Raw genomic sequence first — 23,833 nt, forward strand, 5'->3', positions numbered from 1 at the left:
AATTTTTGAAAAAATAATTTAACAGGGAATTTTTCTGGAATTTAAACCTAGCTAAGGAACTAGAGGAAACTGCAAGAAAATTCCACCAAAGGGTAGCGGGAGGACACTGCTCATGCCATCTTGCTGCCACAGGTGGTAAGAGGAAATGGAGGGATGACTGTGGCCGCCTTGCCCTCTGTGTCTTCGCGGGGGGCGGGCCCACGGGGATGCTCACAATGCAGCCCAATTGAGACTGCTGTTTCTAGATTCCGATCTCGTTTGCTCAGGCGCCCCTGGAGTGGGTTTCATATGCAATGAACACACATTAGAAGAACAGCAGGATTCCATGAAGCTGTTTTGTTTGAACAGTTCTGGATTTGATTCTCCCCATGACCAGCCTACACCACCAAGTGACTCCCAATACCTGCACCGCAGGGTCGCATTTGGCCAATTAATGCCTGCTCCCTTGCTACCCAGTGGCATAGGCCAATGGCAGCTGCAGATTGAAATGGCTCCCGCCCCCCCCGGTTTGAATGGTCAGCCCCACGCTCCCTGGGAGAGTCCTGCAGAGTGGTGAGCCTGCACGAAAGCTTTTCCTCTGCCTATGCCAAGACATGTGCCTTAAGTGGGGCCTCAGCCACCACAGCCAGCTGTAGGAGGCTGCTCCAGCCGCATGACAGGACCCAGATGGCTCTTACAGCCAAGAGCCCATCTCCCCCTGCATGGGCTGTGAGCAGCACAGGCTGTGTGGAGGCCCTGGTGATAGTAGAGAGCATCTTGGCCTGCAGACACTGGAATTCAGGCCGTACCAGCTCCTCCAGCCCAGGGAGAGGGCTCTGCTGGGGGGCAAGAAGGGAAGAAAGGAGTCAATGCATTCTAAGAGAAACACGGCTAGCATTTTTATTAACCAGGGAAATGGACCCTAGACACCAAAATACAGGACAAAATGGGCTTGCTGGCATCAGCCCCTCTGCTTGGCCCAGCTCAAAGGACCTCTCCAGGTGCACTGTGCTTCAGTCCAGAGTACTACTGAGCTACCTCCACACAAAGGGCAGCCAATGGGGAGAAAGAGCATCCCAGAAACCACGGCAACCCAGTGGAGAGGCAGAGCCTGTGCTTAGGGGCGCCTGGATGTCACCTGAAGCAAGTATAACGGAGGTGCTGAATGCAGGCAGAATGGTTGCACGGGAGCACAGTGCTCAGGGATTGGTGGGGAGGCTCACATTCTAGCTGCAGTTCTTAGGCAGGCGATAGACACCACCGGAGTAGATGAGTTGCTGGTCCCGGACTTTCTTCTGGAGGAAGCCTTGCAGCTCCTGGATGTCAATCTCTGTCACCACCGGACCCGTCATCACAAACATCTTCAGCATGCTGTGAATCCGCTCCAAGGACAAGCTCTCCAGGTTGGTTAGCATCGCCTGAATATACGTCCAGAAAAGCTGCAGGGGGACACAAAGGCCGAGGTAAATCCCAACCACCCCCCCAAGCCTGGCATCCCACAGGCTTCACTACAAATCAGGGAACAGAGACTTGGGGAGCAGATGTACACCTGAGACAGCATGAAAGGGATCTGCAGGGCTGACAGTGCACGTGCTGCATTCGGAGCCATAGAGACCCACCCTCTGCAGGGTCAATGCCTAACAGGAGCGCTAGGCATTTTAGGACACAATGCTGGAGAACAAGCTCTGGCTGGCAGTGTGCTAGCAACTCCCAGTGGCCAAGTGCAGGCTGAGTCCCTCCATGTTCCATGGCAGCTCTCCTTATCCTCTCCCAGTGCCCACAGAATCCCCAATGTCTGATGTCAACAGTATGCTTTCTGGCTGCTGGACTTCACACCCCTTCTTAGGAACCCAGAAAGAATGGTGGAGCCTAGGGCATGACCCAAGGCACCTCTGGCTGGACAGTGGTCATTCCAAGCCAGAGGAGCTGGCTTATCACTGCTTTTAGGAATTCTCGGGACCCTCTGAAAGCAGCTGGTTCTGGGGCAGAGTCCCTCCAGAGACTGGAGACACGGTGTATGGCTGGCTCCTAGCCTGTGCCTCGCAGCCCAGCCTTGAGGTGGGAGCATTAGCCCCATTCGCCCTAGATTGGTCATTCTGCTAACTGGAGGTGACTGGAACAGAGCAACAAACCACCACACAAAGGAATGGCGAGGGTCTTCCCACTCCGGAAACACCCAAGGTGCTCAGGAAAGTACCTGCAATTCCTCCTCTTTCTGGTCAGCCTGTGATGCCATGGCAGAGTCGCCTTCTTCATCGCTGTCTATCAGAACCACCTTCTCCACCAGATCCTTCTGCTCCTCCTCAATCACTGTGAACGTGCCCTGGGGATCCTCACGAAGGATGCCCTGCTGCAGCCACAGGGTCATCTTACGCCTCAGCGATGTCACGGGAACCTTCAGCACTTCACTCAGCTCCGCCAGCGTCCACGTACCTGAGGGGGACCATAGGCACCACAAGGAGGAGTAGAGTCACTCCCTGGTATGGGAGTTGGACTCAACACAGCAATGCCCAGCCCAGCAGCAAGATAACACCGCCACCACACAGGCCTGAGCCTGCATACCATCAGCACAGGCATTGCCAGAGCAGATCACATTAGCACTCCCTCTAGCCCAGTGTCCTGTCCCCAGCAGCAACTTCCTGTCGAACCAGGCTGCACAGGAAGGGCAAGAATCCCCATGGTGGGCTATTCTGGGATCATGTTTCTCCCAAACCCTGTACGTGAAGGGCAGGCTTAGATGCCTACACAGGATTCTAGCCCTTCTAATGTAACAGTGGATGTTCTCGTTATCCATATCAATGGCCAGGCCTTTTCTGAAGCCTGTTAAGCACTTGGCCTCTCTACCCTCTTGTAGCAATGAGTTCTTTAGGCTAATTGTGTTGTGTGGAAGGATTTCCTTTCACCAGTGCCAGCACTGCTGCCCTGCAGTTTCACTGAATACAAAAGTCAGATTCACCTCCTCTATCACGTCCCCTCTCATCTCAACAGTCATCCGACCCAGGCCTCCAAACATCCCCAACCTAGGAAGTCACTGAACAGGCTACTCAGAGGGAACTGCGGCAATCTCTGTGCACTTGGGATGGCACTGAACTGGCACCACCAGAGAGAGGGAGCTGGGGGGCAGGGCGTGAGAGCAGGGAGGGGGCAGGCAGGTGTGGCGGAAACTGAGGGAGGAGCTGCCAGTGGGCAAGAGTAGCCGGGGGTAACTGCGCAATGTGTTCCGAGCTGCTGCGCAGGGGAACAGGCCTCTCTCGGAGCAGCACTAAGAATAGAAGAACCATGGCCAGATTCAGTGGGCTCTGGATCTGCTAGCCAAAGTGTTAGGTCTGTGTGAGAAGAAGTGGCCTGTCCTGCCCAGCAGAGGGCAGTGGTGAACACACCAGGGAGTGTGGCTGGGCCCACCTGGCCTCACTCACTCTTGCTCTGGAAGTGCAGGATGATGGCTGCATGCACAGGAGACACGGAGAGGGAGACAGTGCGATCCGCCAGCTCCACATCCAGGTTCACCAGGCCCAGGTGATGCTTCCAATTGAGAGTCCTCATGGCCTGGAAGCAGAAGCAGCAGCGGCTCACACTTCACATGCATGACAGGTCACTCACTGACTGTTGTCACACTGACTGCCACTCACGACTAGAACCGCCACTCCCTGCGGCCTGCACCGTGCTCAGCCCCACACAGCCACTGCTCTCCCACCAGACACAGGCACAGCCCCCCCGGCCGCCCCCAACCCCCAACAGTTGCTCAGCCCTCTGGGCCCAACCTCTGCCCGCCCCTCCCCCATACAGGCCATTGCCCAGCCCCTCCCTTTCCAACATTGGCCCTGCGTCACCCAGTGCTGCTCTCCTCTTCAGGCTGCGCTGCAGCAGGGGTGGACTGGGAAGAAGGCCTGAGGGCAGTTGGGGCTCGTTTCTGTCCAGAAGAGCTATTCAGTCGGAGCAGGGTTCCTTTAGGAGTGACGCAGCCTCTCCAAGATGGGAATGGGCGTCACCTCGTAGGCTGAGAGCTCTCTGCCCACTGGGCCAGGGACGTAAACCATTAGACAGAGGCTATTTAGCATTTCCTCCCTAGACAGTCTCCTGGAGGTGGGGATGCACTGGCACCCCACACCATGTGCATCTCCCCTCCCCATCAGCAAAGGCCTATTAGAGGAAGACTAGACACAGACGGGCTGTCTGGCATGACAATGATCCCAGGAAGCGCCCCCAACCCGGCCAACTCCCGGCCTGAGACAGAATTGATCTCAGACAGCAAGGGGATGGGCAGTGGGGATTGAATTCACGAGATGCCAGGTTTCCATTTGCTGTCCCCATGCTGAGGCCGCTGTGTGGAGGTTAGCTTATGGGAACCAGCTGGGTTTCCGGGCACACACATCTCTCACTGCTTTGAATTCAGTTGCTTTGGCTAAGCTGGTGCACTCGTGTGAACATTTATAATGGTTTTAAACAGGTTCTACTGGTTTAGCTTGTGCCTGTAGAATGTATTCACACAAGCTAAGCTGCTCTAAGCTGTGTGAAATCGATACGGGAGCATCCACACACACAGCTGCCCCAGGTTTGCCACATGTGGATAAAATCACCCCTTCTGTTAAACCACTGCCACTGTGCAGGGCTGGCCTCAGCCAGCAGCATCCTACAAACTGCCTCTTTGGTCTTACTAACGTTTGGTCTCTGCTCTGCCTGGCGCGCAGCAGGCTGGGTAAGTCCATGCAGCTGGCTCCACAGAGATGAGAACCCCTCATCTCTACACAGAGGAGAAGGAGCTTGGAGCCTCCACCTCGACTCAAGGTCTGGTTAAAGGGGCATGGACAGAGGTGTCTTCTGCCACAAAGGGCTACAGGCTGCTGGAGACGAAGGGAGAAGCCTAAGGACCCATGAGGAGACGTGCATTGCCAGGGATGCAGGCAACAAGTGGAACCAGATGGGGAGCAACAGCACCTTGGAAGGGCCAAGAACACAGCTTTGGCAGCAACCAGCCATTTCTCTTTCTAATTACCCACCGCGCTGCCTCCAGCTTCTCCGCCCGCTCTGCAGCCCCTGGTGGAACAGGCTCTCCAAAGCCAAGGGTGAGGGAGCCCCGCTCTGCTTTCTCTCTCGTGGGTGCTAGTTGCCCCCCATTGCTAACTGCAAGGCATCCCCTGCCCTAGCTAGACAGATCACAGGGCTCCCTCACCTTTAACTTCTCATACTTCTTGGAATAGGCTTCCATGGCCTCCTTGATTTGCTCGGGGAGCTCCAGCTTCTCCTCTTTCAGCGGTGGCCAGAACTCGCTAGACAGGATGACAGCAACGAGGCTAAATGGGGGCCTCTCCTCCTCTGGGAGCTTCTCTTCCTCATCACGGATGTTGGTGTTAATGCGCCGCGAGTCAGCCATATCCTGGGGAGAGGCAGGACACAGCACCCAGCTCAAAGTGCCTGCTTTTCTCCTGGCCAGGCTCCGAAGCAGAGCCAGGGCTGGGCCCCACAGCAGGTCAAGCGACTTGAGCTGGAGAAGGGGGCATGAGAACTGTCTGCAGGAGAGGATGTGGACATTAGATGGCTGTTTGTCCCCACTATCCACTGAGGAAAGCACCAGACTGGCTTTAGCACAGACTGCCAGGGAGAAGCGGGGATCGCCCCACGCCGGCAGCCTGCTGTACCTGCTCTAATGACAGACGCGATGACAGCCCCAGATTCACCAGCCCAACCCACTCAAGGGCTCAAAATATGGAAGGACTTTGACCACAGTTCTGGGACCCCCACATCACCCCCACTCCCCATGGAGCCCCCTCCATCTCTCACCCAGAGTTCCAGGGAGCCCCTCCCATTCCTCATGCTGCTTCTGTCCCACTCCAAAAGCCCCCATCTTACTCTGCAATACCCCCAGAGGCCCCTCTCCAAGGCATGGGCTCAGACTTAAGGCAAACGTCCCACAGGCCACCCCTGGCTGCCATTCTCTGCGTCACCGAGACGTGCCGTGGAGCACATACCAAGCCCTGGCGCTAGATCATCAAGAACCTACTTTTAACATGACCTCACAATAGTGCATCTGGGCTTCGCCAAATCGCAGCTTCAGCAGCTCCACGTTGCGGATTTCCCTGAGAACGACAGAGGCAGAGGATCACATGAAAGACCTTGGGAAGAGAAGCTGAGTCCCCTGCACAGAGCACAGCGGGGAATGGCAGTCCCTTTGAACAAGCTGCCCCTGCAGTCTCTGCTACCTCAGGCGGATGGTCCCAGGCATTTGAGTGAGGAGGGACACGCCCACTTCCAGGGCGTTCACCCCTCTGAGCCTGGGGCTGCTGCAGGAACTTCCCATCCCCCTGCCGCTGGGCTGGCAGTTTGTACCTGCCCTTGCCATCCCTAACTAACACCACAGCAGCATGCCTGGCCCCCTTGCCAGCCATTCATGCCAGAGCGCCTGGCTTTCATTAGCCCCATTCCAAAGGTGGAGGAACCAATGTGACTTGCCCAAGGTCAGCAAGCAAGTCAGAGGCAGAGCTGGGACAGAACCCAGGTCTCCTGACTCCCAGTCCCATGCTCTTCCTACTGAGCAATGCTGCCTCCCCACATAACAGCCTCTGCAGGCCTCCAGTGCCCCTGAAGCAGATGTGATGGGGCCAAGAGGATCCTGGGGAGGGGCAAAGCCTGTTCTCGTCCCTGGACTCGAACTCTTTACCCTCACTGAGCAGCACAGCATCCTCTTCCGAGCATCTCAGGGCTGCCCAGGACAGCCTGTACCAGACTGAGAGGTCAGGGATTCAGCTCTGTGGCTGACCTTCCCTTCCAAAGATCCTGGCCCACACTGCCAGGTTCCTTGCCTCTGATGGCCCATGCTGCTCTCCTGGCACTAGCCACACAAAGCCAGAGGCCATTTCACTCCAGTCTCCCTCCAGTGACAAGTGTCCAAGTAGACAGCCACAGTTCAGTGGGTGAGATCACGGATTTCAGGCTGGGAACCCAGAACTGCAGAGACAGCCCCACATCAGACAAGGCCTTTCTTGGGATTGCCTGGCTGGGGCATCTCCCCTGCAGACCCTGGGGGTGGGTGCAGGCCTCACCTTTCAGCGCTGTAGTTGAACTGGTGCAGCAGACGGTCGGCCAACAGCGTGCGGTACTCATTGATGAACAGATCCTTGCTCCCATAGATGCTCACCAGCAGGCTGATGATGTCCGAGGAGCGGCGCTTGGAACTCAACTTCCCTAAGAAGACATGCCAGACCAGAACATGAGAGACAGAGCCCCCCCATCTCCCCAGGCTCTGCCCCATGGAGGGCCTGGGGTCGAGCAGCGCTCAACTCACACCACCACCAAAGGGAACAAGGAGGAAGTCACGGGCTGCGGAACGTTCAGGTCAGGATGGGGGCAGCTGCGGCTGCTCTGATCCTAGTGTCTAACCTGGGTCAGCATCAACTGGGTCAGGCAGCCAGTCCTCTGGCTCGGAGATGTCGTCGTCACTCTCCTGGCCATTTTCCAGCGTCACTGGGTCAGCTTTCGAGAGCTCATTAGCTAAATCACCAGACCCTTCGGCATCGCCCGTTAGACCCGCCACAATCTGCCGCACCGTGTCCTCCCTGGTCCTGTCCGAAAGCAGGAGGTGAAAGGGGCGGGGTCAGCAAAGGAGTAAGCCCAGCCCAGCCTGGCATGAGATGTACAGCTGTCAAACACAAAACTGGGGGAGTAGTAAATTATAAACTGCACAGGTCACTAACGAAGGGGACCAGATCGCTTGGTAAAGTGGGCACAGACAAACAATATGCATTTTAATGTGGCTAAATGTAAATGTATACACCTCAGAAAAAAGAATGTCAGCCACGCTTCCAGGGTGGGGGCCTCTATCCTGGGAAGCAGTGTCTCTGAAAAAGATTTGGGGGTTGTGGTGGATAATCAGCCGAACATGAGCTCCCCGTGTGACGATGTGACCAAAAGAGCTAATATGAACCTGGGATGCATAAACAGGGGAATCTTATGTTATCTCTGTATTTGGCACTGGTGCAACTGCTGCTGGAATCCTGTGTCCAGTTCTGGTGTGCTCAATTCAAGAAGGATATTGATAAATTGGAGAGGGTTCAGAGAAGAGCCATGAGAACGATTATAGGATAAGAAAACATGGTTTATAGTGAGAGACTCAAGGAGATCAATCTATTTAGCTTAAGAAAGAGGCGGTTAAGGGATGACTTGATTACAGTCTTTAAGTACTTACATGGGGAACAAATATTCAACAACAGGCTCTTCCATCTAGGTGAGAAAGAGCTAACATGATCCAATGGCTAGGAGCGAGACAAATTCAGGCTAGAAATAAGGTGTAGATTTTTAACAGTGAGTAATTAGCTATAGGAACAATCTACCAAGGGTCGTGGTGGATTCTCCATCACTGACAATTTTTCAATCAAGACTGGATGTTCTTCTAAAAGCTCTGCTCTAGGAATTATTTTGAGGCAGGTCTCTGGCCTGCGTTAGAGAGGAGGTCACTGACTAGATGATCACAATGGTCCCTTTGGCCTTGCAAGCTCTGAGTTGTATGGCACAAACAGAATATTGAAAGGTATGAGCATCTAACCAAGGCATAGCTTTGCAATATTAAACACCATTGCTTAAAGAGGGGGTCGTTCCAGTTAATAGTCTGGGTAATACAGCAGTACAACTCTTGAAATGAAACCCTCCAACAAGAAAAGGATCAGAGGAATTTACTGTACATCAGCACCATCTACTGGGTATCGATGGAAGTAGCACAGAAACAGCTTTCAGAGTAGCAGCCGTGTTAGTCTGTATCTGTAAAAACGAACAGGAGTACTTGTGGCACCTTAGAGACTAACAAATTTATTAGAGCATAAGCTTTCGTGGGCTACAACCCACTTCTTCGGATGCATATAGAGTGAAACATATATTGAGGAGATATATATACACACATACAGAGAGCATGAACAGGTGGGAGTTGTCTTACCAACTCTGAGAGGCCAATTAAGTACAACAGAAAAACTTCAAAAACAGACTCCAACGAGAGACTGCTGAGCTGGAATGGATATGCAAACTAGACACAATCAACTCAGGATTGAATAAGGACTGGGAATGGCTGAGCCATTACAAACATTGAATCTATCTCCCCTTGTAAGTATTCTCACACTTCTTATCAAACTGTCTGTACTGAGCTATCTTGATTATCACTTCAAAAGTTTTTTTCTCTTACTTAATTGGCCTCTCAGAGTTGCTGCCATTCTCTGCGTCAGCAAGAAGTGGGTTGTAGCCCACGAAAGCTTATGCTCTAATAAATTTGTTAGTCTCTAAGGTGCCACAAGTACTCCTGTTCGTTTTTACAGAAACAGCTGAAACCTGAGAGCCATTAGCAAGTGTCCAATAAAAATAACAGACTTGCCCTCCTCCAACTAACCCGCAACAGCGTGTAAAACTTGAGGTCACTGTGCAGGAGCCCAGAACTAGCCACGCTCACATGGACAGTGTGACGGGGCGTACAGACCGGAGAGGAAAGTGCCAGAGAAGTCCTGGTGGTAGGGGCTAACCCTGCCCCTCCGGCCCTGTCAGTCTTGTATGATAGGGAGGAGGATGTAGTTAGCAGGGGCAGGAGGTGCAGGTTTGCCTGAAGCAGGGGACTGCAGGAGTGAGCCCTGAAGCCACAGACAGAACTCCTAGCTTGGAGACCTTTACCTCAACCCAGAGAAGAGTACAGCAGACTCCAGGTAAGACGGACAGGCTGAGCCCAACTCAGGCCTTGTCTACAGAGTTTTGTCGATGCAAGTTACACCGATGTACAGCCACCACTGTAATTAAATCGCTGTTGCATGTCCACACTATGCTTCTTGTGTCAGTGGAGCACCGCCACAATAGCATCTCTTGCACCACACACAGAGCAGTGCACTGTGGGTAGCGATCCCACCGCGCAACTGGCCACGGGGTGCTTTGGGACGGGTTTGCAATGCCACATGGGGTGGAGACAGCATCACATGATGAAGGTTTCTCAATCCCATCATCCCATGGGCATCCTACTAGATTGCCAGCTGCTTTTCAACTGCCCTGGTAACCTGCAGCCCAGCCATCTCTGTCAGAAAGCCTGGATCCTGCACTGCTCTTCAGTATTGTGCTGTGCGTTATGAACACAAGGCTACAAGAGGAGCCCAATGGGCGACTATTCAGCTGCGGGAGGCCTTGAAGGAGTATTTTAACCCTGAGCCACAGTGATGTGTGTTGCTGTAGTGTGCTGAGCCTGGCACTGTTTGCTTGCACTGTGCTATGAACCTTGTAATGATTGCTGTGTGTGCCCGAAAAGTAACACATTGTAAATCACGTTTTAAAGTAGCACTCGGTAATCTGACCAAACTGACATTGCTGAGGGGGAGGAGAGGGAGAGTGTGTGACAGAGTGTGTGTTGGGGGGGGTGGGAGGGGGGAGGAGAGGAGAGAGAGACAGAGTGTGTGTTGGGGAAGTGTGTATGTGTGTCAGCATGCTGTCTCTAAATTCAGACAGCAACCAATCCTGAGGCAGAAGCTGGTGCAGAGAGCTGGTGTCCCTCTGTTCCACCACCACCGGCAGGGGGAGGGGGACACCCTGACATCAGCCCCCCACCTCCATCCCCACTCTGCACAGCACGAGTCTCTTACCCAACCCAGTAGCAGCCCATCCTGCCTGCCTGTTGCTGTGCTCCTAGCCCAGGAGAGCAGGATTCTGTATTAATGTTTTGATTCTCCCACAAGTTCTCCCACAGCTTCCTCTTCCCGCAAACCAAGGAGATCCACCCCCTTCCCTGTAGTCCAGGCAGGAATGTGTTTGCTGCCAGGAGCCGGCATGCTCAGCTGGGCAGTAGCTATGTGAACTCTCCACACTGAGGAATTTCAAGCTTCCTAGGGCTTTGAAAGGGGAGGGGCACATGCCTGTGTAGCTGAATGCAGGGCAGCGGAGTTCAAAACAGTGAGCAGAGCAATCATGGTGGGCATTGTGGGATACTTCCTGGAGGCCAGTAACGGCGATTTAACTAACTTTGCCACAAAAAGCTCTACACCTTTCGTCGAGGTGGTTTTATTTTGTCGGCAAAGCAGGAGTTTTGTCGGTGGGAGGAGCATTGTAATGCGTACACTTCCACTGTTCCACAGCAAAACTGTGTAGTGTAGCCAAGGGCTCAGACACCCAGCCAGAGCGATTTCCCCAACCCTCCCTACATTGGTGCTGGATCTTTGGCAGCACTGTAGACTTACCAACCCCTTCTTTGCAGGGGCCACAGGAAGGGAGTATCCCTGAATATGTTGGGGTTTGTGACTTTCATTTTGATCCCTCATCCAGAGAGATTAAAGAAGGCGTACAAAAGGGCAGAGCTGCCCCCACAAACAGTAAGGAAGTGCTGGAACTACCCAGTGTAGATAACTGGGCATGGTCAAGTCCTCCACGGACCCTGTTAGACAGCCTCTGCCTTCCTCCCCGGTCACAGGACTTAGAGTTCTGACTGAACCCCGCAAATACGCTGCAGAACCCAGACGGGCAAGCGACACCTGTACCAGCCACATGGACAGACTCTCCCGATCCAACTGTTACCAGGATTACAAAGTGATGAGATTTCATTTAGAGATTGTATTTCGCTGTGTTCTTTAACATGACTAATAGAGCCATTTTGTTGGGGCTACGTTCTTTCTAATGAGACCTCAAATAAACATACTTGGATTTTAACTAACTAATGCTATATGCATATTCCTTCTTTATAAAACCAAGCAAACTGGCCTAAGAAAAACGTACACAACAACTTTAAGAAACTGCTCTTGATGTTTTAAATTAGTCCTCTTCGTACCAAACAATTCCAATAGCAGGGACCACATTCCTAGTCATGCCTTAAGTCAAGTGCATCCTTATTCCCTGGTGAATTATTGGAAGTGAGACAAACGTATTAGAGTGCTAAAGAGTCAATAGCCTGAGATTATAAATCAATTATTCCTTGGTACAGCTGCTTGGGCCCCAAAATAGATCTGTGTTAATCACAAGACTGCATGTGTGTTCTGTACATGCCTAGAACGTTTGTTGTATCTACGCTTAATGGATGATTGTTTACTGATGTGGTTCTTTGTGAATTTAATAAACTGTTAATTGGCTAAGAATAACCAAGTGTCTTGATTTGAGAAATACTGTCCAAGATAAAAGAACCTAGAGCTTAAAATTAGTAAGCTAGTGCTCCCTGGACTCAGCAGAAAGGGTTACCCTAATTAAATTCTATCCCTTTACCGGCTACAACACTTAGGCCTTGGCTACACTTGAGAATTCACAGCGCTGCAAGTACTCCACCTCTCCGAGGGGAATAGCTTGCAGCGCTGTGAGCGAGCGTGCAGCGCTGCAGGCGCTGATTACACTGGCACTTTACAGCGCTGCACTCGCTGCGCTCGGGGGGAGGGATGTTTTCACACCCCTGAGCGCAGCAAGTTGCAGCGCTGTACAGCGCCAGTGTAGCCAAGGCCTAAAACTAGATCTGCCAGCTTGAGATGTTAGATTTCAGCTTTAAAATCTACTGGCAGATCAGAAGATTCATTAAATTGTCCCATTCACACTTACCTCAAGTACTTCCTGATGGGCTCACAGGCCACCTCCAGGATAACCATGGAGGGGTCCAGTTCTCGCAAGGCCTTGATGGCCGAGATGTAGAGAGTAATGATGTCCGACGTGTTGACTCCTAAAGCAAGGGGGAAGAACAGGCAGAGTCTCAGAGCACAGAGCAAAGCTCGGACCCAGGAAGGGCCCTAAGGGAGCCTTAGTTAGATCCAGAGAGCTGGAGGAGAGGTGCTTGCTGCAGTGCCCTGGTCAGATAGAGGGACAGAGCTCCATGTGTCTGGGCAGCAGACTCCAACCAGGGAAGCTGCATGGGAGCTACTGAAAACCAGCTCAGCACACACTGAGCGCTCAGCCCATACAGCACTTTGGAGAAGCCTTTGAGCAAAGACAACCTTCTAACTCGGTTCCTTGCGGCACTGCAGAGAAAAGGGGAACTTGAGGTGTGGGACAGAGCATTCCTACAACACACTGATATCCAAGAGCGCATTAGCGCGGAGGGGGCAGGGACATAGTTACTGCACGCTCACCTGGCCATGGTAGAGCTTCTTTCCAGGATATCACCACTCAGACATGCCCAGTCCCTGGGGGACACACGAGGGATGAAACACTCACCGGGATGGAGAAGCCGCATTTCCAGAGCGCTTTTCAGGGAGCTGAGCAGCTGCTGCCTCTGATTGGTCCTTTCCAGGCAGAACTTGAGATCCTCCACAGCTGGCTTTGACTCTGGAAAATCTACAAACCAAAAGAGCAGTCAGAGAGGGTGCCAGGCCCCATAAGGAGGCGATGGGAGAGCACAAGATGCCCCAGGGCACATGGGGAGGGGAAAGCAGGATTGCATGGCCACGAGGCAGGCCTGGGCTGGCAGGCGAGGAGAGAGAGAGTCAACACGGCCTGGGCAGCAGGCAGGGGTCATGCTTACCACGGATGATGCTGAAGAGCTCCTCAATGCGCATGCTGGCATAGATGCGGTAGAAGAACCTCTGGACGTGGCACCTCCAGCGCTTCAGGGTGCTGCTGGCCTCCGGGGTGGAGTGGGCCATGGGGCTGTCCTGCAGGAACACTCTGCTAAGCCAGCCAATCACCTTCTCGATCCACTGCACAACAAGAGGGACAATAGCGAGAGCCACACAGCCCAACCGTGCCAGCCACCATCCCACACACCTTCAGCAGACTGGAAATAAAGTGTACATTTTTAACAGTCAGAGGAATTAGCCATTGGAACAATTTACTAAGGGTCATGGTGCATTCTTCATCACCTGACAATTTTAAAATCAAGACTGGAGCAAAAGATCTTCTGTAGGAATTATTTTGGGGCAGGTCTCTGGCCTGTATTATACAGGAGGTCAGACTAGCTGATTCCAATGGTGCCTTCTGGCCTTGGAATCTATGACATTCACGGCAGGCTCCTGGGGCACACAACTCCACGCTAGCCACCTGAGAGGAGCATTGCCCTCTGCCATGGTCCAAACCCAGCTCTGACTAGAGATCACTGGTCCCTAATAGCCAGCAGTGCAGCTAGAGGAAGCATCATCGGGGGAGTGAGTTAGCAGATGCAGCCAGATTTGAAATAAACCACAGGAACACCATGAGACGGATCCCACAAGCCACTCCTGCTAACACAACAGATCTCATGTGTCCAGCAGACATGCTATATTCTGAGCACAGCCACTAACCATGTACCCTACGCGATCGTCGCAAGTCAATAGCCAGACCTGCAGCAAAGAGGACTTCCAAGGCCTGCATGAGCGAGAGAGACGCGTGTTGAAGTGGGGGTGACTGGAGCTGCATTTCCTAGCCTCCTGAGATGTGCCCCCGGTACACTGCCAAATGCTGCAGCACCGACTTGCCAGCTGCTGAAGATCTACATTCACAAAGCCGTGGGGATGCCCACCCTTGAATGAATGGCTCTTCCCCAGCAGGAATCCCCAGGGCCAGCACTAGGGACGGCGGCAGCATTTCCTACCAGACAACAAACCCTATCACCCTCCTTACTGTCCACATGGAGCCATCAGCAAAAGAAGCAGTTCAGTAGCACTGATTATCAGCCTTCTTTATTATGCCAAAAGAGTTGTAATGAGGCACTGGTTAAGTTGTCAGCATCCAGCCAGAAATTACTGGAATCCATCCACATACTACATGCGCAGTTACGTAATATACACTACATAACGATTAATTACAACCCCAATGTAATTTATTACAAAATCCTTGTTTTTACTTTGGTCTTGATCATTTTTAGGCATCAATGGGGAAACAATGAGTACTGACGACTTCCTCAATCTTTGGACCATACCACCGCAGAAGACTCAGTTAAACACAATGCTCAGTGGTACCTTACATGCTATAAGAAATGTGTCCATAAACTGAATGTGGGAAGGTTGGAGAGGAAATACATTGAGCATCAGGAAATAGTTGAAGATGCTGGTAAAAGTGCCAGCTGTGGGTGAGACTCGCCTTATACTAGGTCCTGTGGCATGCACTTTGAAAACACTGCTTCTTCTGTGGTGAACCAGAACCCAAAGGCATCCACCTACTTTCAGCACCTAAATCAGGTGAGAAACTGAATGAAGCAGTCACTCTTAGCAAGAGCATAGCATGGAAAGTAAAGTTTAAGTGGCTGCATGGCTGGGATGTTTTCCCCAGAAGCAACCATGCACCATCCAGACTCATTAAACTCATTAAATGCTGTTAAATGCCAAGAAGGGGCAATTTTAAGCTACAGGATGAGGTTACTCACACTTGCAATCCATTCACATCTGATGGACCAAAGCTTAATATCATGACATAAGCAGTCTTCAGTGATGAGACAGCTAAAGATGTCAGTCAAATGGTTACTTTGGATCATGACTTGTAAGAAGACTTCAAAACCCAAAGAATTATCCAAGGCTCCATCAATCTATGGGCTCCAATCAAGAATAAAGTCAGAGTGAAGGTGGCAGAGACTCTTACAGAGCTGACTGCAGACAGGTCATTGTTTGCTCATCTCCTGGTCATGCCCAGATCTCAGTGTGATGTTGATCTACGTGAGACTTTGGGAAATACAAGTTCTCCATGGTGCCACAATTGATGTTTGAATACAACAGAACAATACTTATGTGCCAGGCGAAAAGCAAACTAATGCACATCTTGCAGGTTTTTCATAAGCCAGCACCTACTGACAATGTGACTGATACCTTATGCCAGCAGAGGCCTTTCAGAGTACCAATCATAGATGGTATGGCTGAGGTACAAGCTCTCGACAAACAAACTGTTTACACCTGCCGAGATTTGGCTGAACACTTCATTATGAGGCTACATAGAAAATACTGGACCTGTGATGAAGTCCACCTTGCGTTTGACACGTATGTAGCAGAATCAATTAAAAATATTACCAGAAAGAAGAGACTCCACAGTATTACGCTTGTCCAATACAAAATCATTGATTCCATCAACATCTCCAACATCACAATGAACTGTCTCATACCCACACAAAGGACAAGTTAACCACACAGCCTGTGGAGAAAACACTCCAGCATGAGAAGAATTTCTCGAAGAATGTCATCGCATGGCATAATAAAGCTTCTGCCTCCCACTGTTCTATGGAGTTTCTTTGTTATTCCCATGAGGAGGCTGACACTAAAATTATCTTGCATGCCATCAATGCCACAGAGAGAGGTGCTACTTAACTCCAGATTTTTGCACAAGATTCAGACGTTCTAGTGTTCTCAGTGAGATGTTACCCAAGACTTCCGCAAGATTCTTTTTGTGCCTGCTGCTGGGGAACAGAATCGCTGTATATCCCTCAGAGATGTTTTCCTATAACTCAGACCATAAAAAGCCACTGCACTGCCAGGTTTCTATGCCCAGGATGTGGCACTACTGGAAGGGTGGCTGGAAAGACCATATTATCTTACTAGAAGGCATTTGATTCAGTCTCTGAAGACTCTCTCCTTGCTCTGAAGGTGCTCGGAATGCCTGAGACAGTCACTGATGAGATCATAAATGCACTGGAAGTGCTCATGTGCCAAGTTTACCATTTGAAGACCAACATTACGACACTTGCAGAGTTATGTTGGTGGATGTTTTGCAAGAAGCAGAGAAAAGGAGAAAAATTGCCAACCAACATGGGATGCTTTTTTACCTGCTATCAAGAGGGCAAATTATCAAGCCGTGGAATGACTCTGGGATGGTTGAATGCATCCAAAACTACCTTCCCCATCAGACATGGATGGGTCTTGGAGGATGGGCTGATCACACCAGTTGCATGTGAATACCATGCACTCCTGAATCAATTCTTTAGCTAATCAAATGCTCATATGCAAAAACCAGATCCTGCAAACGTTTGGCCAGCAGCCTGCCTTGCACAGAGATGTGTGAGTGCCGCATGGACAACCATCAGTGCGACAACATGTCTAACAAGGATGCCCTAGATGGAGACAACATTGATGATGACTTTGATGAATAAATGTTTTCAATCCTACATGTCAAGGCTAACTTCCCTAGGTTTACCAAAGATGGGTATCTTTATGTGAACAATGCATCCCTGTGGTAACGTATAATTTAAAAAACATTGATTTTTAAACATTTTCTCAAATATATATCTACATAATTGTTCTAGGTTTGTCATGTTTGGTTCCATTGCGTTTGTGGGAGAAAGGGCTTTTGAACGATACCCAACCTACCCCATTTCTGACGACACTGTTTCCACCAACTGGAGGACCTGGACCTGGGAGCTGAGGGGCAGTGAGTCCCCCCCGCCTTGCCACAGAGGGTGACATCATTGAAATTAGGATTCTGTAGATTTTTACAAATCAAATGACATCGCCCTTATCTTTCTAACACTAACTTGCCCACAGAATGAGATTTTACTACATTATGCTCCCAGATTATGCAGCTGTTAGTCCAGAGGCAACATGGGGGGACATGCAGGATCATGTGCCCCCCCCCCCAGATTTGTTGCTTGGCTTGTACTGAGCATGCTCAGTAACACTGCTGAAGCCGGCTGCCCTCATTCTGCCCCCACACTATCAGCAGCATGGGTCCTCTCTGCAGCTCTCTCCCTCTTTATAAGACTCAAGGTACCTTCCCTTAAACCCAACTGGGCAGCAGATGAATTCAACCCTGCTCCCTTTCTTGCAGGGTGCAGTCACCCTGTGACAGGGAGCTTCTAATGGGGTTCTGCAGGGATTGGGTAGGTCCAACCCTATTTAACGTTCTCATCAATGATCTAGAAGTAAATATAAAATCAATGCTTATAAAATTTGTGAATGACAAAGACTGGAGTGGTAAATAATAAAGACAGTGCAGTCCTACAGAGTGATCTAGATCACTTCATAAGCTGGGCCCATTCAAACAAAATGCATTTTAATACAGTCAAGTGCAAAGTTATATAGCTAGGAACCAAGAATGCAGGCTGTACCTACAGAATAGGGGCTGTATATGGGAAAGCAGCGACTCTGACAAGGACTGAGGGGGCATAGTGGACATGAGCTCCCAGTGCAACGCCGTGGCAAAAAGAGCTAATGCGATCCCGGGATGTATAAGCAGGGGAGGAGTGAAGATTTTACCTCTCTATACGGCACTGGTGAGACCGATACTAGACTATTGCATCCAGTCCTGAGGTCCACATTTTTAAAAAGCTACTGAAAAATTGGAGAGGATGGAGAAACGAGCCACAAAAATGGAGAAAAATCCTTACAGTGAAAGACTTCAAGAGCACAATCTGCTTAGTTTATCAAAAAGACGACAGAGGCAACTTAATGATGGTGTACAAGTACCTTTATGGGAAGAAAACAGCAGATACTAAAGGTCTCTTTAATTTAGCAGAAAAAGGCAGAACAAGAACCAATAGCTAGAAGCTCAAGCCAGACAATTCAAATTAGAAATTAGGCACAATTTTTTAACAAGAGTGATTAACAATTGGCGCAAACTCCCAAGAGAAGAGGTGGATTCTCCATCTCTTGAGGTCTTCAGATCAAAACTGGATGCTTTTCTAGAAATTATCCTTCAGCCAAACACCAATTATTGGGCTCAGTACACAGATTCATACAGTTTAAACATCTCTGCCAGAGGATGTTGTAAAGGCCGAGACTATAATAGGGTACATAAAAGAACTAGATAAAATCATGGCGGATAGGTCCATCAATGGCTATTAGCCAGGATGGCCAGGGATGGTGTCCCTAGCCTCTGTTTGCCAGAAGCTGGGAATGGGCGACAGGGATGGGTCACTTGATGATTACCTGTTCTGTTCATACTCCCTGAAGCACCTGGCATTGACCACTATCAGCAGACACGATACTGGGCTAGATGGACCTTTGGTCTCACCCAGTATGGCCGTCCTTATGTTCTGAAAGCTAGAAGGGACAATTGTGATTATCTACTCTGACCTCCAGCATAACCCTGAATTAATTCTTTAATTAATAAAGGGGAAACAATGAATTGTAATGGCCTGTGTTATGCAAAATGTCAGACTAGGTGATCACAATGGTCCCTTCCAGGCTGAAACTATGTGAATCTATGAAATGGGGTATTTCCATGGGCTTCTATATCAACAGTTTAGGGGGCTTGGCAGGTCAAGTTAGGATTTCTTCAAATAGGAGTTTCATTTTGACATCAACCCTTTAACTTGTGACAGAAACAAGCACATGCCGCCACCAGAACAGCTCCTGGTGGCTGTGGGCCTTACCTCCTGGAACTCATTCAGGAAAGAGTGCTCATACTCTCCCCTGCATCTGCGCTCCATCCTCTCCTCTATCATCTTGTGCAGGATGGTGGTGACAGCATTAGCACTCACTCTCTCCAGCAAGTTCAGCCTGTGACTGCAGACATAAACAGTGGCCTCGTTCAGAACATGTAGACAGGAAAGCGCAAAACAAAGTGCAAAGTAACTGGGTTCAGGGGAGGGAAGGGGTAGACGTCTGTACTGCCCATTGGCTAGCATGTGTCAGATTAGGAACTGGCCTCTCTCCACACAGACTGAGGAGCATTTCTAACCCTGCCTGATGTCAACATTGTATGGTACTTGGGTGCTCAAATACCAAGGTGATCGGCATTGTGTAAACATCTAGCTGGATAACGGGGCCACAGACTTGAGGGGGACTGGGTTTGCTCAGTAAGCAGGGTGTTTATTTGGGAAGGGTTTTTATCCACTAGGAAGGAAAAAAATTAGAAAATAGGGCAACTAGAACCAAACTTACAACATCAGACATTAATGAAAAGAAAATTAGTGAGACAATATAAAACTCATGGATTCCAAACAACAGGATATGGTATAACGTGATATAGTCCAAATCATATCAAATTGTTACACTAGTCTACTGGGGAAAAGCAGATCTGGAGACAAAATACATATATTCTATACAATTAAATATTACTTATAACAAAAATAATGCCTTTTGAGCCATTTCACAGGTTTTGGCCATCAGAAAGTTCATCAAACAACGCTACAAAGGAAGAAACTCCTTTCCAAACTTATAACACAAAGGGTTTTTTTTTCCATTCCCAGCCAGGCAGAGAAGGTAAGGAGTCACATTCCTAGACCTTTCATTCCTTCCTGGTCTTTGGTTTTATACAAAGCCAAAAGTTCAGTTAAGGTTACATCAAGTTGGGGGTTAGATATACTTTTTTACACATACAACACTCTGTTAATTCCTCTGTGGGTAATCTTAGGGACAGACAGAATGTCCAGCTATAGCTCCCTACAGGGCCGGCTCCAGGGTTTTGGCCGCCCCAAGCAGCCAAAAAAAAAAAAAAAAAAAAGCCGCGATTGCGATCTGCAGCGGCAATTCGGTGGGAGGTCCTTCGCACCGAGCGGGAGTGAGGGACCGTCCGCCGAATTGCTGCCAAATACCTGGACGTGCCGCCCCTCTCTGGAGCGGCCACCCCAAGCACCTGCTTGCCAGGCTGGTGCCTGGAGCCGGCCCTGGCTCCCTATCAGCACAGAGGATCAGAGAACTGGAGTGGGAGCTTTCACATCCCTCAACCAAAGGGAGAGGGGTCTGGCTCTTTAGCAAATCTTTTCTACCAGGGGCCTGTCAGGAGCTTACATTAAATCAGCATCAAAAATAAAAACCAAGAGATTTTAAATAGACTAAGAATCCATTCCCCTCTCAAGGGTTCAGGTCCTATTCTCTCCTGTGATGGTATAACCCCATTAGTTCTCCAATCGCCTATAGCAGCTTCCAGCCAAACACTGCCAGTAAGACCTGATATTTCTAATGGGGAATCAAGCAGGACTGTTTTTAAACCCCTCATTCAGGCCTTCTCCATACATCCCTGAGGAGTAATGAAGGGCAACTGTGCTTTGCACCCTTGGTACCATCAGATGTACTAGTCCTATTTTTCCATATTAAACGTGACCAACTTCTTCAGGAACCTTAACTTTGGGGGGGGACGGGGGGGGGGGGACACAGAAAATCCTTCACTTAGAAATACTCTTCCCATTTCCCAATCAAAGCCCATGTCCAGGTCAGGGAATGCTCATGCATCACCAGAACCTGTTTGTCTAATAATATGCTCAACCACAGATCATGGGCTTGATGCAAGCACCACTGAGTGAGATTTTCTGGTCCGTGCTGTCCAGAGAAGACTTGATCATAAAGGTCTTTTCTGGCCTTAAAAATCTATGTAGCCTGCTGATGGGCTCCTATCCGGGTTGTGTGTTCATTCTGTCTAACAGACCCCTCCCTCTAAGATACGCACAGGATTTCATTGAGCTGCTGAAACTGCTCCATGGCTGTGGGACACCAGCACTGCTCTTTCTTACTGCTGCAGCCCATGCACTGCAGGCCGTCTCCTCCTCCATCCTCCATATCACTCTCTTGTTCATTTTCACTCATGCTGCTCTCGCACGCGTTCATTCTGTCTTCACCCTTCTTCCACTGCCGCATGTAAATCTTGAAGGTGCGGCTGTAGAACTGCTGGATCATCTCCTGGAAAGTCTTTGTGGTGGTGAAGAAGAGGATGGCTTTGAACATGGTGTAGACTTTCTCTCGCAGCATCTGGGAGCCTGTTCCAAGGAGCAAGCCCATTTTGGTCCATTTTTCCAGAAGGTCCAAGCTGTTTAGGTAAGGGTCTAGGCGGCACTTGAGCAGACAAAACGCATCCAGGAGAAGCAAGGAGCACTGTGGTTCTTCGGCCGTGTTTTCATACTGGCCAATACAATTCCAGAACTCAGGAGCTATATTTGCCTGAAGGTCTGTCTGTAAAACTTCAGTGAACCATTCTTCTAGGACAGAGTGCAAGTCATAGCGTTGCAGCACTTCCACAGCAGCCCGCAAATCGCTGTCCTTCAGCAGCTCCACTGAACTGGATCTGGGTGCTGCCTAAAGAGAGACATCAAGTTAAATACAAGCATGGGCACCAAAAAATTACTAACGCTGGACTTTGCAAATCAGAAGAGAGACCACTTCAGAGAACAGTGAGCAGGCTATGAATGCAGCCTGTCACCAGTAGGGAGTTGGGTCACATGTGTGTCAGGGTGACTGTAGGTTACCAACCAACTGCTGTTTGGTGTTCCCTCTTTGGAGAGGCTGGGGTCTGAGTCTTGCTCCTGATGGGAAGGTGCCCACATCACAAGCATGAACACTGCAATTAGCATCAACTGCTCCCCTTGCTGGCAGCTGCCATGGAAGCCATAAGCTGACTGGCCTATTTATCTGTTTAAGAGCAGGAAGCCACAACGGCAGCCATTCAGCATTAATAATGGCTCATGTAAGTTTCTGTTATATATCCCCTCTAAAACCAGCAGAAATACTCAGACCAGCCTCAGAACTGGCAGATTAGATTTAGAAACAAGATGATTTTTTCTAGACAATGCAAAGTGAATTGGTTCCCAAATTAGAAGATTCTAAAAATAGGGGCACTCTCTGAACTACTGTGGAGATCCCAAGGCCTGTGGACATCCTCTTGTGACCATCTTTGACTTTGCAGGAACACAAACTAAGGAAATTCCCACATAAAAATGTTGTTAGAATGCAGGCAGACATCCATTTCTCTGGTTTGTCACTTTTCAAGAACAACTGGATATAAACAAAATTTAGAGCCCCAGGAAATTCAGAGTTAAGTCTGCGCTTATAAGAGGTCCAAAGGCACTACCTTAACTCATCCGAAGAAGTGGGTTGTAGCCCACGAAAGCTTATGCTCTAATAAATTTGTTAGTCTCTAAGGTGCCACAAGTACTCCTGTTCTTTTTGCGGATACAGACTAACACGGCTGCTACTCTGAAATCTGCTGTCCAAGTGATGCCCTATTAAAAAAAGAAAGTCAGGATACCTTACTCATCTATAACAAACACGTAAACAGCATGGTGAAAGTGGACATCCCCCCCCCCCCCCAATCCTGCAACGAGCTGAGGATGCTCAGGAGCTCCCAGGGTGGGGCTCTATGATCCCATGTGTTGCCAATTAGCCATGAGCTAGCAATGTGTCCATGTGCAAACCTCCCAGATCATGAAATTACAGCATTGCTGAGAAGAGGCAAGGCCAGTACGGTAACAAACCCTAGAAACAAATATGGGACACACATGAGAAAACCAGTGGTCTGTATTTCTCATACTGTCCCGGAAAGGAGCAACGTCACAAGGAGGTGGCTGTGCCTAGGACAGCGGCGTTAAGACCGTCTAGTTACCGAACCTGTCAAATTCTGGATATTTGGGCCTCTTAACTCCGGATTTCCTAGTTTCTGAAGTGGTTTGTTCAGCTATTAACAATACACATTTCTACTGTAGTAGCACCAAGAGGCCAAACAGCTAGTGCCCCACTGTGCCAGGTGCTGTACGGCCCCGGTGACCCTCCCTGCCCCCAGGAGCTTAGCCCCCGAACAGCCTCTGACGGGCCCTTCACTGGGATCATCCAGGCCCCGCTCACAACCTGCCCGTCCCTGCACCGGGGGGGGTTGGCGAGGTCCAGGCAGCACCAGCGAGTAACACAGAGCAGGGGCTGGGGCGGCTCGTTCAGGGAGCTCGGAGGGGGCGGCATGGACATGCCTGGCGGGGCTGGGGGGCACAGGAGGCCTGGAGAAGATGGCGGGGGGGCAGGGAGCCTGGGGGGGGGGGGCCGCCGGGGCCCAGTTGGGCGGGGGCCCGGTTGGGGGGACGCGGCGCCGGCCCTGCTGCTCTCACTCACCAGCCCCAGGGCGGCGGGCGGCACCAGGCCGGTGCTCAGCGCGTGCCAGGCCGCCGAGAGCTCCGGGCCGGGCCCCGCCGCCTCCATCCGGCCCCGCGCGCCAGGAGGCTCTGGGGCGGGGCCTGGGCCGGAGCGGGGCGGGGCGGAGGCCGGGGAGCCGCGGGGCCGGAGCGGGGCGGGCGCTGGAGGCGGTTGGGGCGGGGCGGAGGCCGGGGAGCCGGAACGGGGCGGGCGCTGGAGGC

General features: G+C 50.6%; 1 protein-coding gene across 1 annotated transcript; it reads right to left on the reverse strand.

Annotated features, from left to right (window-relative positions):
- Positions 1 to 859: 859 nt before the first annotated feature.
- Positions 860 to 23,678, reverse strand: ANAPC2 (anaphase promoting complex subunit 2). Its single transcript, XM_065418999.1, has 13 exons — positions 23,592 to 23,678; positions 21,169 to 21,791; positions 19,154 to 19,286; positions 13,412 to 13,586; positions 13,105 to 13,224; positions 12,496 to 12,613; positions 7,354 to 7,535; positions 7,017 to 7,158; positions 5,978 to 6,053; positions 5,150 to 5,353; positions 3,396 to 3,525; positions 2,177 to 2,412; positions 860 to 1,418 (listed from the first exon to the last, which is right to left on the reverse strand). The coding sequence occupies exons 1-13, from the start codon at positions 23,676 to 23,678 to the stop codon at positions 1,206 to 1,208; spliced, it is 2,439 nt and encodes an 812-aa protein (XP_065275071.1). The 3' UTR covers positions 860 to 1,205.
- Positions 23,679 to 23,833: the final 155 nt, after the last annotated feature.

The sequence above is a fragment of the Emys orbicularis genome, chromosome 18, assembly GCF_028017835.1.
Source record: "Emys orbicularis isolate rEmyOrb1 chromosome 18, rEmyOrb1.hap1, whole genome shotgun sequence".
NCBI classification, from domain to species: domain Eukaryota; kingdom Metazoa; phylum Chordata; order Testudines; family Emydidae; genus Emys; species Emys orbicularis.

Bases quoted from the DNA above. Each gene is read 5' to 3' on its own strand.
- ANAPC2 (XM_065418999.1), bottom strand. From the start codon at position 23,678: ATGGAGGCGGCGGGGCCCGGCCCGGAGCTCTCGGCGGCCTGGCACGCG. The intron at 7,536-12,495 runs GTAAGTGTGAAT...GCTTTCGGACAG, and splicing joins CCCATCAGGAAGTACTTGAG to GACCAGGGAGGACACGGTGC. The intron at 1,419-2,176 runs GTACTTTCCTGA...GTCCCCCTGCAG, and splicing joins AGAAAGAGGAGGAATTGCAG to CTTTTCTGGACGTATATTCA.